The sequence below is a fragment of the Grammomys surdaster genome, unplaced genomic scaffold (genome assembly GCF_004785775.1).
Source record: "Grammomys surdaster isolate TR1022 unplaced genomic scaffold, NIH_TR_1.0 207, whole genome shotgun sequence".
In the NCBI taxonomy this organism is placed as follows: domain Eukaryota; kingdom Metazoa; phylum Chordata; class Mammalia; order Rodentia; family Muridae; genus Grammomys; species Grammomys surdaster.
In genome coordinates this window covers 1839356-1857292 of record NW_021604652.1, presented here as the reverse complement: position 1 = coordinate 1857292, position 17937 = coordinate 1839356, and the positions used below count along the sequence as shown (strand labels likewise).

At 39.3% G+C, this 17937-nt stretch overlaps 1 protein-coding gene and 1 pseudogene across 1 annotated transcript; both read right to left on the bottom strand.

Moving 5' to 3' along the window:
* Positions 1–459: 459 nt before the first annotated feature.
* On the bottom strand, positions 460–6247 carry Nexmif (neurite extension and migration factor). Its single transcript, XM_028771419.1, has 3 exons — positions 6169–6247; positions 1127–5504; positions 460–553 (listed from the first exon to the last, which is right to left on the bottom strand). The coding sequence occupies exons 1-3, from the start codon at positions 6245–6247 to the stop codon at positions 460–462; spliced, it is 4551 nt and encodes a 1516-aa protein (XP_028627252.1).
* A 2483-nt stretch (positions 6248–8730) lies between these two features.
* On the bottom strand, positions 8731–11875 carry LOC114624506 (annotated as a pseudogene).
* Positions 11876–17937: the final 6062 nt, after the last annotated feature.

The following is a 17937-nucleotide window of genomic DNA, read 5'->3' as shown; positions in this document are numbered from 1 at the left end:
AATCTGTGAGATGAAGTAAGAAAATTTGGCACAATTCAAACATTATCCTTTGTTTTGGTAAACAGTATAACACAACATATTTTTTCCACTGTGATCTATAGGTGCTATCCACAAATGTGGGGGTGGTTAATAGCAAGAATCACTGGAATTTTTCTAGTAAATTAACAGGGACAAGTCCCCCAAATACTCACAACCAAATGTTGATATAGAAGTAAAACTATATACAGTACAGTTACTTATTTGTAGTTTGGCACAATGTTTTCCATTTTTTCCCTTGTGGGCAAACAGTGCATAAACTACTGGTGCAACTGTATGACTTTTAAAGTCTTTTACACAGAACATCAGATTAAAGTTTGATTTCAAAGACTTATTCCCACAATTCAAAATTCCTTTCCTTAAGCACTTACAGGTCAACATACATACCACAAAGCTTATTTTGAAAGAAAGAAAACACAAACATCAAATGTCTTTCTGGAAAATGTAAGTCTCTTCTTCAAATTCAGGTAAAACCCCAAATGCTGTTTCTGCTTTTAGGAGATTGTAGTTGGAATCCCTGCAGAAAAATCAAAGAATTTATGCCATCATAGTAAGTTTTAGTGTATGTTCCACGAAGGGATCATACTCCGGAAATATATTAACACCATACTAGATGTCGTATGATGCAGAAAGGTAGAGAAAGCACTCCTAATTGTCATGTACTGACAACTAATGCTCTTATGTTTAAATGATCTTGGCTTTTTGTCTACATGACTTTTTGAATATGTTGTTCAGAATCTGTCTTTATTGCAAAGCCCTTCCATTCCAAAAATCATTCAAGAGCATGTTTTAGTTCTATTTTCTTAATAAGCAAAAATTAATGCTGGATAGAAGAAAAACGTAGCCTTTGTTAGAACTTATCCCTCGCTAAGCCACAATAAAATTGCCCAATGTTTTGGGTGGCTTAAAGGTACAGGGATTTCCATGCATTTTTTTCTTTTCTTTTTAATTTGAAAAAAGAGGAGAATGGGAAAGAGTCTCTCATGCAAAACTTCTGCTTTCAAGAGGGAAAAAACGAGGAACTCTGGGCTCAGCAGGTAGTAGGAAAGCCAAGGTCGCATCTCATCTCAGCCATTTGGTGAAGTATTACCTCAGTTTTTCAAAAGTTGTCCCAGCCTCATCCTTGTGGACCTGCTCTCGTTCCACGCGCTTCCCCTTATATTTCTCATCTCGCAAGCCCTTGGAGCTGGATTTGTGACGATATAATTTTTTGTGTGTTGGTCCATTATTGCCTAAAGTGTTCATGTTACTGTACTTTTTATCAAAGAAGGCAGATCGGGAGTCCTCACTGGAACCAGGCATATCTGCCTGACCAGGATCACCAATTGTCGATTTCCCATTGCTTTTGCTCACAGCTTTGACTGACCTGTGATTCTTAGTAGCTCCTGAAGACCCATTATTAATCTTTTTCTTAGATTCTTGTGGTGTCCCAGCCAGTATTTTGAGAGTTTTTAATTTTAGGCTGTTGGAATCAGGGGAGTAGAATGTGTTGGACTCCCCTTGGTGCTCCATCGGTTCCCAAAGGGGCTCCATGGAGGCCATCATGAATCTCTGCACATCTGCCATACCAGAGGCAATATTGGATAAGATATATGAAGGCTCTTGAAATTCTCGTTGGTCATCATCCAGAAGGTTGTTAGTATTAGTGACTACACTCATGTCATTCCAGCCTGGCTTGCTTTCCTTTCCCAAAGCCCAATCTCCAGAAAGTCCCTTCTGACTTGGTATCTTCATAGGGGGAACAGGACCACCATGTTGAATACATTCAGTCAGTGTCTTTGCATTGGAGGATGTATTACTGGGTTGGCCTCCACTATGGCCAATCCCAATTTGCATTTTCTCTCCATTGACAGCAGCCACATATTTCCCTTTCTTTGTTGATTTAGGAACTTGGCGGGAGGTTTTGCTAGGTGGCTTTTCAATTCCTTTGTTGCTGGCTTTTGGCGATTTTTTCCTGGTATTTTTCTGAGAAGAACTTTGGCTTACAGCCCCACTCTTGCCAGGTGAAGTTTTCTTTCTTGATTTTGATACTTTGTTGTTGGTACTAATTTGTCCAGCTGACTCATCAAATGTTGACAGGCAAGGGTTTTTTTGAAGCAGGCCAACAGAGTCCTCATCATTGAACATATGGAACTGAAATTGATGGTTATTTAATGTAAAGCCGTCATCTGCTTGGACCTGTTGTGAAAGGGTACTACAGTCCCACTTGATTTTTTCCATGCTGCTCAAAGATCCCAGGACACCTTCTTGGAATCCTTTCATTGCTCCTAGTGTTTTGATACTCTCACATCTGGTACTCTGAGGAGAAAGACTGGGGGTGTCCGGTGGAGACATTTCTGAGAGGGAAGAGTGGCGAAACTTGTCAGGAGTGAAGTTGGATATGTCGAGGAGGTCAGTGGACTCCTTTAGTGGTGCTATCTCATCAATGCTCTGCTGGATCACCAGTTTGGGGCTGCAGTGGGCCAGGAAGTCATCATTGATATCATCATCACCATCCTTTTCACAGGATTTCAAGCTTAAGGAACAATAATTGCTTGAACTAACAGAAAGAGGAGTCATAGAATCAAAGCTAAAGAGCCGGCCATCATCATCTGTAGTGAGTGGGCCCTGCTGGAAAGGAAAGCAGATCTCTCCGTTATTAAAGTGACACAATTGATACAAGTCATCAGGTGGGAGATGTGAGTCCTGCACAGAGGCATACAGAACCTTGTTGCAACCACTGCCACCACTATTGAGGCAAACAGGACTATATGTTATAGCTGTGAGATTATTCTCCATAGAGACAACTGGGGAAGCTTCAAATTCAGTAGATTGGCTTGTGGCTATCTCCCTTGAGACTTCAGCCATGAACTCCTGGGAGCCAGATGTATCCTTTTCGGGCCACAAACTTCCATAGTTGCTTGTTTCCATTTTGAAGTTTTGAGATGATTGTTGTAGCTGAGAATCAGAAGACGAGGACAGCATGCAGTCCTGAGCAGACTGGAGAGGTACAAATGCTTTTTCCGTTTGAGTAAGGCTGCCTTCATTTTGTTCTGCAGAATGGTTGGTGAAGTATGAGATGCTAGTATTATTTGACAAGTCAGAAGCATCTAACAGTGTTTGCAGATACCCTCCAGGAATAACAGGTATATTAGTGGCAACGTTAGCAGATGATAGAGGCATTTCAGACGAGCAGGTGGTTGGTAAGAAAGTGGAATTCTTAACAACTTTTGTCTCGTGAAATTCAGACATATGGGAACTGTTTGAGGTTCCAGGAGTGACTTCATTTTTTAAATTAGCCTTGGAGGATGGGTCTTCTGAGACAGGGCTCATTTGAACAATTGGTTTGTTTTCTTGTCCAGTTTTGATTTTTTTGGATTTTAACCTAGCTTCACTTTTAAATTTAATTTTGTTAAGCACTTTCCTCTCTGGCCCCTTGAACTCTGTATCTTGAGCTTTGACTTTCACTGAGTCGGGGACTATGAGGCCATGTAAATTTGATCCATTGGCGCAGCTTGGAGCAGCAAGAGGTGCTGATTTTGGTGTACCCTTTAAACCTCCTTCTTCTTTGCGATTACTAGCTTGTTTCTGATCACTGCAGAATGACGCCTGCTTACTGCTTGCTGAAGTTTCCATGGATTGGATCTTTTGAATCCTGTGTCTATTGCCAAGCTTAGACTTTCGTTTACGAGCAGGAGGCAGGAATGACACCTCAAAGCTACCTGGTTCAAAGCTTTGCTTTTGGCATAAGGGTGTTTTGACAGAGTCTGTGTTGCTGTTTTTCTGCTTTTTCTTCTTTTGCCAGAATCCCTTCAAAGGTGATAACTTGGCATACTTACTGAGCTGATTCTCACTCAGATTTACTGTTGTCTCACTGGCATCTACCTTACTTAGCTTCACCAACATGTTCTTCTCACCTTTAAAGCGGTTGATAATGATATATTTAATAATAACCGGAGGCTCCTTACGTGTTACTTTTCTTCTCTTCTTGGGACACCATTCATCATCATCTTCTTCTTTGGAACCACCTGGAGACCATTCCTTTCTCTCATTTACTTTTTCCCCCTCTAGTGAGTCAACATCATATAGATAATCTTCACTGTATCTGACTTTTCTCTTGGCTCGCAGCCCATAGTTCTGCTGGGAGGATGAGCTTCCAGAGTTAGTGTCCCGAGCCATATAGCGGCTACAGTCTTTGATCTCCCCCATGGCATCATAGGAGACCTCAATGAAGGAACTGTCATCACTGAAATTCCCTGATGTCTCCAGGGAATTAGTAAGATGGTCGGGCTTTAGGTTCTTAAATTGCTCTACCTCAAGACCACTACATGGTTTATTGTTTAATGCAGGCTTTTCTCCATTATCTTTTTCATCTTTTTTCTCTATACTTTTGTCTTCATGTACGTCCTCTTTGTCTTTCTTCTTGTCCAAGTTTTTATCTTCTTCTCCCCAGATGATGCTCACATCAGGGACTTTGAATTGAGAAAGATCACTGTTCTGCTTGAGGACTCCACTCTTAGATTCCCGCTTGGGACACGTAGTAAAGACACTGGGAAAAAAATTGAATTGGGCATCTTCCTGCATCAGAAGGGTAGTCTTGTCTCGAACGTTGTCCTGAAAGGACTCATATCGAATTTTGAGGGAGCAGACATCACTTCCCAGGGTTGACTCATCATCATCAAACATATAGTTCTCCACGTCTTCTTCAGAGAAAAGGTTAACTGATAGTTCATTCTTGGAACAGAGGTCAAGTAGCTCAATCTTACTCTCACTAATAAAAGTCTCAAAGTAACCCCAATCCTGATTGGAATTTGCCAGCAAAGCTTCTTCTGTATTGCACTTATCCAATAGTAATGCCTCATAATAGCTTTTCTGAGTTGGATCTTCCAAGTCGATGTCAGGTTTCTCAGATTCTCGTCTATCTCCTGCCCTTGATTTATGCAGGGGGAAGCCTAACAGCTGGTCTGAAAGCAGCTGCTCTCCATATTTGATGTTTTCCCCAGCATTAATGCATTGAATCCCTATGTCAGAGACTGCACATGTTTCATAATCTCGATTTAGATCACTGACTTTCAGACTGATCCCTGGTTCAGGATCTACTGCTTCTTTTGATTCCATAAAGCAACCTAAGCAAGTCCGGCTTGGTTGCATGAGGCAGTCTCCGTTCAGTGCTGACATGCCTGCAGGTTCCATTATGGCAAATGGAGCTTTCTCACACTCATTGGGCAGTGACCATGTATTCAGGCCCTTTGCAACTCCAGATGTGAGGGAGATGGCATTCACAGAATCACTATTAGCCGAATGATCAGGTGCTTCAATCAGGGCCAAAGGAGATGGAGGGCTCTGCATACACGGCTTCTTAGATGGCAGAGGAAGAAGACCCCTTGGAAACATTGGGGGGTCTTTCTGTACCACTGGTATAGTCTGGATTGGAGTAGTAGCTTCTAGAGCTATGAATGACTTCATTGCCACATCCTGGTCCTCTGAGTCTAGAAAAAAAAAGGGATAAAAAGGCAGGAATAAGGTTAAGGCTCTTAGATGATAATCAAGTCTCTTTTTCTTGATTAGTTTCTAATATGTGGGCATCATATAATAAACTAAGCCTTTGTTCCTCTAGCCTTATGAATTATCACCTAAACATTAGAAAAATAATTACAATTTAATACTGAAAATTTATATACGTGAAAAATAATTATTTTTTCAGCCCAGGAAAAGGTAGAGCCCCTATCAGAAATGAGGAAAGAACTGGACTGATTGGTCAATTGTTAAGTCAGACTTTTCAGAGGGGAAAATGCACAGGGGGGCCATTCATGATCTGCACTATGAGACACATACCCATACTTGAAAACTTATGTTAGAGAAGTTCCTAGTGAAACTATAAATGTTTCACATCAGAACATACTTATAATTGACTAGTAATTTCGACAAATTTCATTTAACAAATGAATATGACAGAGCAAGGGAATTTATCTGAGATCTTTCAGAGATTCTTCTAGTTCAGTTTAAAGATCTGGTAGAATAAAGTTTAGATTTACATCAACTTCAGATACATTTTGGATTCAACCTGTCTCAGGTTTCTGTATACTCAAAATCCACATTAATAAGAAAAGACTACCAGAAAAGAGAATGTATATTATGATTAAACTCTCTTACCATTTTCTTTGACCCCATTAATCAGACTGTTTTCTCCATTGGCTGAGGCAGCAATAACTTTATCTTGTTGGTTATCCATGAATGTAGCCTCTTACTGTTTCATTCCAATTCAAATGTTGTTCAACCTGTACATTTCAAATATATAGTATCAGTCATTCAGTTTGTCTTACTTTGTATTTTACATGTCATTTCAGCTATAAGGTTTGTAAAATGCTCACTGGGATCTGTTTTCTAGACTGGCTCCATTACTTGTTTTTGTTTAATATTTTACACCTACTATATAAGGGACTTATTTCCTATTAACATCCACACTATTCAAAACTGAAGCAGGATGAAGCAGAAAAATGTACAAAATTAGCCTAATTATAGTTGCCCAATTAGGAAAGATGCAAATAAAGTCTAGAATAATTTTAAATAATGTGTGTATATGTGGAAATTAGTTTTGTTTACTTTGTTTCTACTTTACATGTCCAGATGTTTTTTTCAAGACAAACCAATTCATCATGCCCCATTCCCGCTTTACTCCCTGTTTAATTCCTAACCTCATTTTAAATATATGTATATCTATATTTGTATCTGTACCTATATCCATATCTATAATCATATATCACACTTATTTTCTCTTTGTCTTAAATTTTGATTTCTAAAGTTGAAAGAGGTAGAGGACACCTTAATTTCTTGACTTCAATAGAATTTTGACAAACATTTCTCTTAAAAAACATCAAGATTTTTAAAATGTGACCATAAGTAAGATCTAGGTTTTATAAAAAGAAGCTCTTAATGTTTTTCCCACTTACTTAGATAGTAGGTATATTGAAAATGATAGATGGATGAGTCTATTTGATTGACCACCATGTGCCACTATCACATCCAGAAATCCCTATTAATTTTAGCTAACTTCTATTCCTAACCACTAGTCCTAGTCAAGTTTTTATCCTTTATTTAAAAGCACACACTAACAGCTAACTGGCTACCAAAAAGATTAATGAAAAAAATAGATACCCCCACAAAGCCAGGCCCAACCATAAATACGATGAATAACAATTTACATCCAGGGAAGAGAAATCTCCCTGAGAACTCCCTTCTTTTTCCTTTCCAGGTAAAAATGAATCACCAGTGATGTCTGCGGTTAGAAGTTCTAATCCAGATGCTGGCCTCTGAACTTATACTACTCAGACCTTTGAAGGGCCACTGACAAGAACATCAAACAGCTAGAGATTGACATCACTAATCTGAAGAAATCCCTCATTTCTATGTCTGAAGAAACCTCCTAAAATCACAAAGATCCTTATTGGACTTGATTTACTCTATTACAATAGAAAAGGCTGTGTACAGCTCTTTACTGTGTACAACCCTCAAAGAAGAAGGTTGCCTTTACATAGACAAGACAGGGAGGGTTAAAGAGAGCATGAAATAGGTCAGTGAAGGCCCTAAGAAAAATCAGAGAGAGAAAGAGACAGATGAAGGCTGGTACAAGAATTGGTTTTCAGCCTCTCCAAGGTTGTCAACCCTATTTCCTCCCATCTTGGGACCATTATTTGGGTTCTTTTTGCTTTTTTCTGCTGGTCCCTGGCCCTCAAATAGGCGGACTAACTCTGTGATACAATAGATAAATAATTTGGTAGCAAAACCTACTCAGATACATTATCATTAGTTAGCTATGGAGGACCACGAGACTCAAGATGAGGTTGATACTTTATACAGGGTGTTTCCAAAACCCATCTCCACCCAACCTAAAAGGGGGGACTTCTGCCCCTAGACCAAGCAGAGAGAGGCCACCCAGAACCCCCTCTGTCAGGTGATCTGAATTCTTGCTTAGGCTGCAAGGCTAAGCACTGCAAGGGAATATCAATAAAAGATAAAAATATCTATCTGGGTTCCCTGAGGGACAAGCCTGACTGCATAGGGGTTGATGTCAAAAGTATCCCCTCTCCAGGAAAAAGACATCGGGATGGGTATGGATGGCCCTCATGCCTCACTGGACAACGACAGGGGGACTGGAGCCATTACAAGGTCCCCTTCAAATACTGGAGATCAGGCCTCTATCCCTGCCTTTGCAAGTTTAGAATTGCCACAGCCCTTCTATACTTAGAGAAGGGAGGAGATGTCAGGGGCAGCCCTGCTTACACACTGATTTTAGGCCTAAAATCAGCAATAGGCCTGTCATACATGTATACTAACACCAAGTCTTGGGTCTCAGTGGAAAAACATTGAAACAGATGGCTATAAGCTAATGTCAACAGGCAGCTTTTGTGGAAATTTACCAGCCCGAGTAGTCATAGACCTTGTAAATAGGTAGCCTTGGCAGACAATACCAACTTAGATAAGGACAAGCGAGTCATAGGCAGAGTCATAGTGAATTGTCCCCTGAACCTTCACCTAGCTGATACCTGGTTCTGAAGATATCTGTATTCCCCCTGAACATCCACACTCCAGTGTCATTCCCCTCCCCACGTCCTGCCTTTCTGTGTTTATACCCCTGTGTGAATTAATTACAATTTGAGAAAAAAAATAAATAAATTAAAAAAAATAAATAAAAGCACGCACTAAGGCGATGTGCCATCACACATCTGTAATCTTAGCACTCAGGAGGCAGAGGTTAAGTGCAAGGTCACTCTGGTCTACATAGTAAGATCCTGACTCAAAAGCAAAGCAAAAGAAAATGTCCTGCACCACTTCTCTGGGACATCCCTTTCACGAGATACCAGGTATACCCATTACTTCCAACCTCACAGACCTGACTGGCTGACTCTGGGACTTCCTTTTCTGGTGCCCACCAAATAGACCCAATCATTCCCATCCAACAGACCTGTCTTGTTCCTCCAGGACTTCCTTTACCCTTGTAGCTAGGTAGGCCTATTCTTCCCCACTCCATATGATACATGGCTCCTCTGGGAGAACCCTTTCCTGCATCACCAGTTGAATCTGCTTCTTTCAATCCTATAGCTTCAACTAGCTCATCTGGAATATTCTTTCCCTGTCTTGCTAGGTAGTACCTGCTCCTTTGTGAGCTGCCCAACATGATTGCTGGGAATGGAATTCTGGTACTTCATAAGAGCAGCTACTGTGCTATCTATCTAGCCTGTACATAATAGTTTAAGTACAATAAACATACTTAAATTATCAATCATACAGTCTTAAAAATATTAATAATGAAAACATAAAAATGATCACAAAGAGACTTGAAAGCAGTGGTTCCCAAATTGTAGATTGCTACCCTTTTAGGGGGGGTCCAATGACCCTTGCACAGGATTCACCTAAGACCATCAGAAAATACAGATATTTATAATTCATAACAGCAGAAAATTATAGCTATGAAGTAGCAACAGAAATAATTTTATGGTTGGGGGGGGTGTTACCATAACATGAGGTATTAAGGGTTGCAGCATTATGAAGATTGAGAACCACCAAATCTCTTTTTTAAAAATATGTTTATTTTTACTTTTTTCTTTTAGTTTTGAGATTCTAATGTAATTACATCATTTTCCCTTCCATTTCCTCCTTCCAAACACTCCCATATTTCCTTCCTTGTTCTTTTTTTTTAAAATTCATGGCCTCTTTTTTTATTAATTGTTATGTGTATATGATATATATACCTAAATATAACTTTCTCAGTCTGTATAATGTTATTTATTTATATATGTTTTCAGGACTGAATATTTAGTACTGGCATGAAAGCAGGAGGGAATATGGGGGTCGGTGCTGAGACTCTCATGGGAGCTTTCAGGTGTGCAGACAGAGCACCAGATCTGTTCAAATTCCTGGAAGAAGAGCTGGTTGTTGGTGAGATCCAGTGTAGGTGGTGTCTGCTTAGCTCCATTCTTCTTCACCTAGTTCTGATAAGCCTTTTAACCTGCCTTGATGCCCCATTGTGAGCAATATTCTCCTTGACAGTGTGGCATGCATTCATGGGTACCCAATTCATAATATAATTGCTGCACCATGCACTTGGTCTAATACTTGAAGGCTTCCATGAATGAATTCTTCCACCAGGAGATTCCCATCTTGTTACATTCTTGGCTTTGATTGTTAAAACCATGAGTCAGCTTGTGGCCCAGGATGATACCAATGCCACCAAAGTGCAAGGCATTGGGTAAAGAGTGGGTACAGAATAGTGTCTACAGAATTCTGGCTGAAAACACAATCTTGTTTGTTTTCTATGAGTGGAGTCATACTCCACTGTTGGGGATTTTACTGAGGTGGTTGGCTGTGACTCTTCTTAAGAAGTTGAAAAAGCACAGCATTCTCAAAGTATAGCCACGGAACTATGGTGTAACCGCTAAACACTTTGTCGAGCTCCTTAGGGTCCATGATTAAGTTGGGGTAGTCTACCTTGGCCAAATTATAGATGTCTTCATCCATTTATTTTAGGGTGCTCAGGCTCTCTTCAAATGCATTTTTGATCTCCAAGATCACCTCACTGGCTACGTTCTTGCTATCTTCAGTGAAGTTCATTTTCACAAACATGAGGCCCAGAGCAAAGCCCAAGTTGTTTTGTGTCACAGAAAGCTTCTATCGAGGGAGGTAGGTCTTTGACCTATATATGACCTCCATGAACTCATCATCATCCTGAGAACACCAATCCAAGAAGGAGCTTGTTTCCTGTACCAGCTTCCACATCACATAGTTGTTCAGCAGACATCTGTTGGTGTTGTTGATAAAGGCAGAGACTTGTCCCAGGTATTATTTGCTGTTGACTACTATGGTCTCAGATTCATTGATCGCTATCAGGTTAAAAATTGGTGTTGAGAAAAGGTAAACCAGTTGATGGGAGGTGCCAACACCTGCAGCTCAGATGCTGTGACTTTTCTGGCGTGTCTCCTGGGGGATAGCGCTATCGGCTAGCACTTATTTCAATGTCCAGGTTCTGCTGCATCCGGGTTTACATGCAGTCCTCATTACCACTGCTCAGCAGCTTTCCTGATAGACCATATAGTTCAGATATCTCATCAGCATCTTCTTATTTTCCATTTGTCCAGGTCTGTAAGAGGACAAGGCCAGGCTGGACTGGTTTACTTGGATCGCATTGCTGTTGGATTTCTTGGAGTTCACACTGACAGACAGAAAAGAGTGAAGTTTGGTAATGGTGTGTGATCACCTGCAGCATGGCCTTGAAATTGTTCTAAGCCTAGGCTCTGGTATTCTATCTCCAAGCTTTTTAATATGTTCCATTGAATTTGGCCTGGAGCACCTCAATCCTCATTTTATTCTTATAACTATGGTAGTACACTTGGGCCTTTCTCTCTGCCTCCCTCATGCTTGCAGTGGAATGTTTGAGCAGGTGCTTTATGATGATTTGGTTGTGTTTGCAGAGGTTGCTAAAGGTCCTCCAATATGAGTGGTCATCAGGTACAGGATTGGCTTTGATCCAGGACCCACAGACATAGATGAAGAAGTCCTGGCAGGGGTTTACAGTAGGATCCATGGAGTTTAAGATGGAACTGATCACTGAGATGTAGGCCTTGCTCAGACATACTGGCATCATTTGTCCAGCACTGGATGTCTAGAGCTGGCAGTCAGGCCACTAGCTCTGCTGTCAGAAAGGACATAAGAATCACCAGCTGCTTCTCCACTGGGATCTGTGCCACCTAGCACTTCTGGCTGCACTGGGAGCTGTGGAAGTTCACCTGCAAGGTATGTCACCTTCAGAAAGTGAGTCCATCAGGTCCTCCTTGTCCAGTGTAGACTGCTTGTCTGTTAACACCATCGCTTAAAGGCTCTGCACCAAGACTCTGGCTGTACATCTCTTTGATCCCAGGCTCTGGTTACATAATGATGCTGGAGCCTGGGCTCCCAACTCAGAGTAGATGCTGCCACAGCATTCCTACTCCTTTTTCCCATCCATTTGTCTGTGAAATCCCCTGCTGTAGTATGGGTACGTGACTCATCTAAATGGGTAGACATCATCTTATGATTGTATCAACAAAGAAAGAAACTTTTTCTTTGTTTGAGGCATCACAAAGTAATTTAAGAGCTGACAGGCTTCCTCAAACTCAGGGCCTTCTATCTTTATATTTAACTTTCCTCCTCCTGCCCCAGCTCCTCTTCCTCTTCTTCTTCTTCCTCCTCCTCCTCTTCCTCCTCTTCCTCCTCCTCCTCCTCTTCCTCCTCTTCCTCCTCTCCCTCTTCTTCCTCTAATCTTCTACCTCCTCTGTCTGTTTTAGAGTATACTGTCCAGGTTTATGAGAATGTTGAATTGCAATAGAATCATATTCATGCTGTGGGTCTAAGCAATCTCGTATATCAAATTTCATAGTGCAGACCCATGAATGGGAAACTGACTTGGCCCTTGTAGGTGACATTTTGTCTTTAAACTGTTACCTATACCCTCCCAGGTCTTTAAACTTAAAGTTTTCTAGTCTGACTCTTTTTTTTTTACACCTTTAAAATATTTATCACAGCAGTACTTGCTCTTGATGATTTCTCCCATTGCCTAACAGTTGGGCACCACTTGACCTAAACAAGGGTCTTTTGATTCCTTAGTTGCCTGTAATTCTCTGTGTAAGGTCTAGGCCTCATGGGTTTTCAAAGTCCAATTTGGCATATTTATTGTTATTTTCCTTATTCAGCTCATGTTTAGCCAGTCATGGTAGTGAGATTTTTATGGGTATTCCTAGGAGACACAATCTCACAGAAAACTTCCCGATACTCTGGCTATTACAATCTTTCCACACCCTATTCTCCAATAATCCATGAGCCTTAGGTGTGGGAGTGTTTTTAGATATATGTATTGGGCTTGGGGGTCCACAACTCTGAATTTTGATTGGTTTAGTTTTCTGAAATGGTCTCCATCTGTTGAAAGAGAATTTTTCTTGACAAGAGGTGAAGACTACCCTTCTCTGTGGATATGAGGACAAATGTTTATAGATTGTTGTTAGGAATTATGCTGCTTTAGTAAAGTAATGGTTGTAGGTCTCTTCTTAGGTATTCCTCCAAGATTCATGATTTCACTATCACCGAGCAGTTGGCTAGGATTCCAGTAACAGGCATGGTATCTCTTGTTAAGTGGGCCTTAAGTTAAATCAGAGAGTGGCTTGTTACTGTCAATATAGGTGTGCCATGCTGATTGTTATCATCCCATGCTGATTGTTGTAATTCATAGGCTGGTAGGACTGTTGGTTGCTTCCCTTCTTTGGATGCTTACATTGTGCCTTCTGATACCATGCAAACCATAGAAAGGGGACATTCAAGTCAATTCCAGATCAGGGGCTCCTGGGCCAAGTTTCTGACGTATATGGTATCTTCAGTAATAGGATTTACCTTCCATGTATGGGGTTGACCAAGGGCAACAGCCATAGGGTATATGTTTTGTGAGTCTCTTGGACAGTCCTGTCCAAAAACTCAAAAGAAGGCTTTTTGCCTTTGGTATTGGGGTTTTTGTTAGGTGGTCTTTGGCTCTTGGAGAGAGTTTGTCAGCCCAGATGAGAAAAGTTTATTTAAACTATATGCTATATATGTATATTTTATACAGAATTATATGACTTATAGGTTTTTAGATGCATAGTAAATAGCATGATTCCTTACGACTTTTCAGACATCCTTGGTGTTTATTTAATCCTCCCTCTTCTCCTTCTTTTGTATTTACTTCCATTTTCCCCTCCTGGATTCTACATATCTCAAAAAACTCAAGCAGTAGCATGTTATCTCATGATAAATATTTCAAAATTTTAAGAAGCAACCAAAGCCTATAAAAAAGAAGTGATACTCTATGATAAATGGAATACAGTTTATAATTATCTAAGTAACATTAGACAAGCTCCTTCCCCTCTCTGGTCTTATGAGCTATAGAACAGAGAAAATGAGTTAAAGTATATCTAAGAGTTCCTCTAGTTCTAAACAATTCACATTCACTTTTAAAAATGGGTGCATGTGAAGAAATTTTCATTTCTACTTGGTGCGATATTGAGATGAGACAAGTATATACCTCAGGGAATTCTTTATTCTGTTCCATTGTATGTCCTTGTCTACATCCCTTTAATTTTTATATTCACACATTAATCCTTCTAAATATAGCATGTAGAGTGCTATTCCTGGTAACAGGGCTTAGAATATTCTTCCCACCTCCATTTTGGGCAACTATCAGTCAAGTTGGGCTGGAGAGGCTCTTAGAAGAGGATCCTGATCAAAAATGATGGTGCTTACATTTTGTCCTAGCTGAACATGTGAGCCTTCCAACTTTATCACTTCCTTTCTCCTCTAGTCCTATCTGCACCATCTTGTGACATTAAGGAGACTTCCAAGTAGACTACATTTGTAAGACTAGAAATCAATATGAAGGTAGATAAAAAATGAATTGCCTATGTTAAATGGCTATACAAAGGCTAGAGAGTAAAATATTCACTAGATCTGAATAAGAAATAGAAGGAACAGGAGAACTTATGGGAATCAGGATAGGAAGTAGTTTTTACTTCTAGATATTTATACTGTATGTAGCTAAACTTTACTGGGCATCCTAGAGTTTTATTTTCAGAACTATTATTTTCTCTCCTCATGTTCAAAAAAATGATAGAGGAGTCCAATCATGGTTTATCAGATGGTTCTTTCTGAAAAGAATCCCTTCTTGACTGTAGACCCATCCATATAGGTAGTATAATAGCACATTGAAATAAACCACACCACACACACACACACACACACACACACACACACACACACACACTATATATATATATATATATATAACAAGTTGATGTGTCCCTGGAAGGACCTCATTATTGAGCATGGTACTTTATGGGAATGAGTTTATGTAAGATACAATCAGACTGACTTTATTGCCAGGTAGCACTGAGGCACATTTAAAGCCTGAGTTCAATAGCTTTAGAGTGAATTTAAAATTTTTTTTCCATATGGTTTCTAATCTCTTTTTATAATACTGATATTTCCTGTTAATAACATTTTAAAATTCTTTTCAGAAATATAGTTACTGAATATATTTCTGGGTTAGAAGGATCTTGGAAGATAATTTAATCCCAAATTACCCACTTTACAGACAGAAACTAAATTCCAAAGGAAAGTATTTGCCAATACCAAAAAGTACATTGGTAGTATTTACACATCACTTTGTGTGCATTAGCTTCTAGTCCAGATGTATCCCCAGCCGCATCAAGTTTTGCTAGGTGAAATAAATTACAAATAAAAATAACCACTAATCATACTTCTAATTTCACGTTTTTCTTTATTGGCAAAAATGTTGTTACAAATCCAATGTTTATCTCAAGATGGAATATAGAGGGGTGGGAGAAAAAAAGTTCACAATCACCTGGGGAAAAAGTTCTGCTAAATCCAGCTTTTAGATTTTAGATTTCTGTGTTGTACCATAAAGCAGACTAGCCCCTAATACACACACACACACACACACACACACACACACACACACAGAGAGAGAGAGAGAGAGAGAGAGAGAGAGAGACAGAGACAGAGACAGAGACACAGAGACACAGAGAGAGAGACAGAGAGACAGAGAGACAGAGAGGTGTGTACTGAAGAAAAAGCACAGTATGTTTTATTTCCTAGTGTGAAATCAGGTTGCTATACAGAGAACGAAAAGTTGGAAGATGACTGGAGCTAGGGATTCATTTAATCTCAAAGTGCTAAAATGAATTCAACTATTTAGTAAGACCAAGTTAAAACATCATTGGAAAAAATTTGGAGTGAGAAGAACTAAAGACAACATTACAAGTAAAAAATTTTAAGGGTTTTCAGTGGTTGTTGGAACATAGTCCAAGAATGAAGTTGTGTGAGATTTCTAAGTGCTTGTGAGACAACTCCAAGGAGTTGAGACAAGAGTCTTGTGACCTCAGTTTCTTTAAACACAGGGAATTGGTTGTGGTATGTGCACAGCTTGCCTGCCACATGAGGCAACAGTTAGTTATGTAGGACTCTACCCAGTTCTATTATCCAAGTTTATAGTAGGGATGAATAATGAGGGACCAGGCTTGTAGAAGGTCACTTATTAATGAGAAAAATAGTTTCTGAGGAATATAAAGACAATCACATTCTTCCTGGTTTTCTTATATTTTTTTTACTATTTCCTCATCTATCAATAGAGCCAAGTATTATAATGACCTTATATTTTTTTTAAAAAAGTATCTGTAACATCCATCTACTTTTTTGGAGTATCTAGATTTTACCTTTTGATATTGTGGCCAGTAGTCAGCTTTAAATTTAAACTTAAATATGATTAGATTAAAACCAGTTCATCAACCATTCTAGTCAAATTTTAGATATCCAATAATGAGTTGTGGCCAGTGTAGCCAATACAGAACATTTTCATTATCATAGAAATGTAAACAAGTCAGCACTGTTGTCCTTACTTGTTAATCATCTAGTCATTTTCTCTGTTTGTACATGCTTACATGCTTTTTATTATTTTGTTTTATTATCTTATTATTTTTATTATTTCTCCATGAACCAAGCAAAACTTTCCTCTTGTATACCACTCAACTGGTCTTGCTTATTCCTATTCTCTTTTACAGGTAACCCTTCTAATGTGCTAAATGTGTATGTATGTCTACATACCCATTTAAAGGAGTACTGTTGTACGTTCATACTTCGAATTCACATGTGAATGGCATCAAGTTATAGATCTCACCATTTAAGTTTTTTTTCCTCCTCAAGATAAGGTCTCACTACTTGGTGCTGGCCAGCCTGGAACTCATTAAGTAGGCCAGGCTGGCCTCAAAGTTACAGTGGTTCTTCTACAAGTGCTGTATTACAGAACTTCACCACCTCATTATTTTAATAGTTATATAGCACATTTGTAAGATTTATTCACACTTCTATGCAAATATTTCATGTTTTAAGTTTTTATCTGCTATAGAATGCTCTATGGTATATACTTACCACACTTTGTACTTCTACTTTCATTTTGATAGATACTCAGAATACACAGCCTAGCATTGTATGGAAATTCTTCGCTACACACACACACACACACACACACACACACACACACACATACACACACACACACAGTCTTTAAGAGACTCATAAGTGAAAGCATTTGGCTATGTGATCTCACTTTTAACTGAAGGTATTCTAACATCTGCCCTGTCCTTTACTATTTTAATTTACTGGTATTATTTATTGACTGTTGCTGTCATTGTCAATTTTGTTTGTCTCAAATGGGGTTTATTTCCCAATCTTAATTTCAAACAATGGGTTTCCATTGGTCTTTGGCTCTGAGTCCTGGAACTCAGATTATAAACTTACGAAGTATCTCATATCTTTTGTTTATTTTAGACTTTTCTATGTTTTGTTTCCTTGGTCTTGCTGCTATTCAGCATTCACTCTGACAGGTAGCTTACTGGCTAAGGTTTTTATGGAACAGCAGGGGTTAGGGACCTAATGGAGACAGGGTTACTATACTGACAGCCAGAGATGTCCAAAGCCTAATGGGAAGTTTCATGTTGTCTGTTAACTTGATACACTAGGGAAATAACCTTTTAATCCAGTGCAGCATATTTTATTTATTGTAGCATTATCCAGTTCAAAGATGTTATGAAAAACATCCCCAGAGAGATTTAAGATTTCAAAAACATCCTGAGTTTGAACTTAATTCAACCACTCTGGAAGACTAAAACAGTGGAAGATGACCTTTTAGGTACTTCATATGCCAGGCACTGTTAGGCCAGATAATGTCATGCCAAATTAGAATGTTTGTCTCTTGAGGGAGGGAGGATGGGTAGGAAGAAGGTGTTGATGGCAAGTGTTTTAACTAAAATCATTTGTCAGTGCTAATGATCTAACATTAAAAATATTAACAGTTTT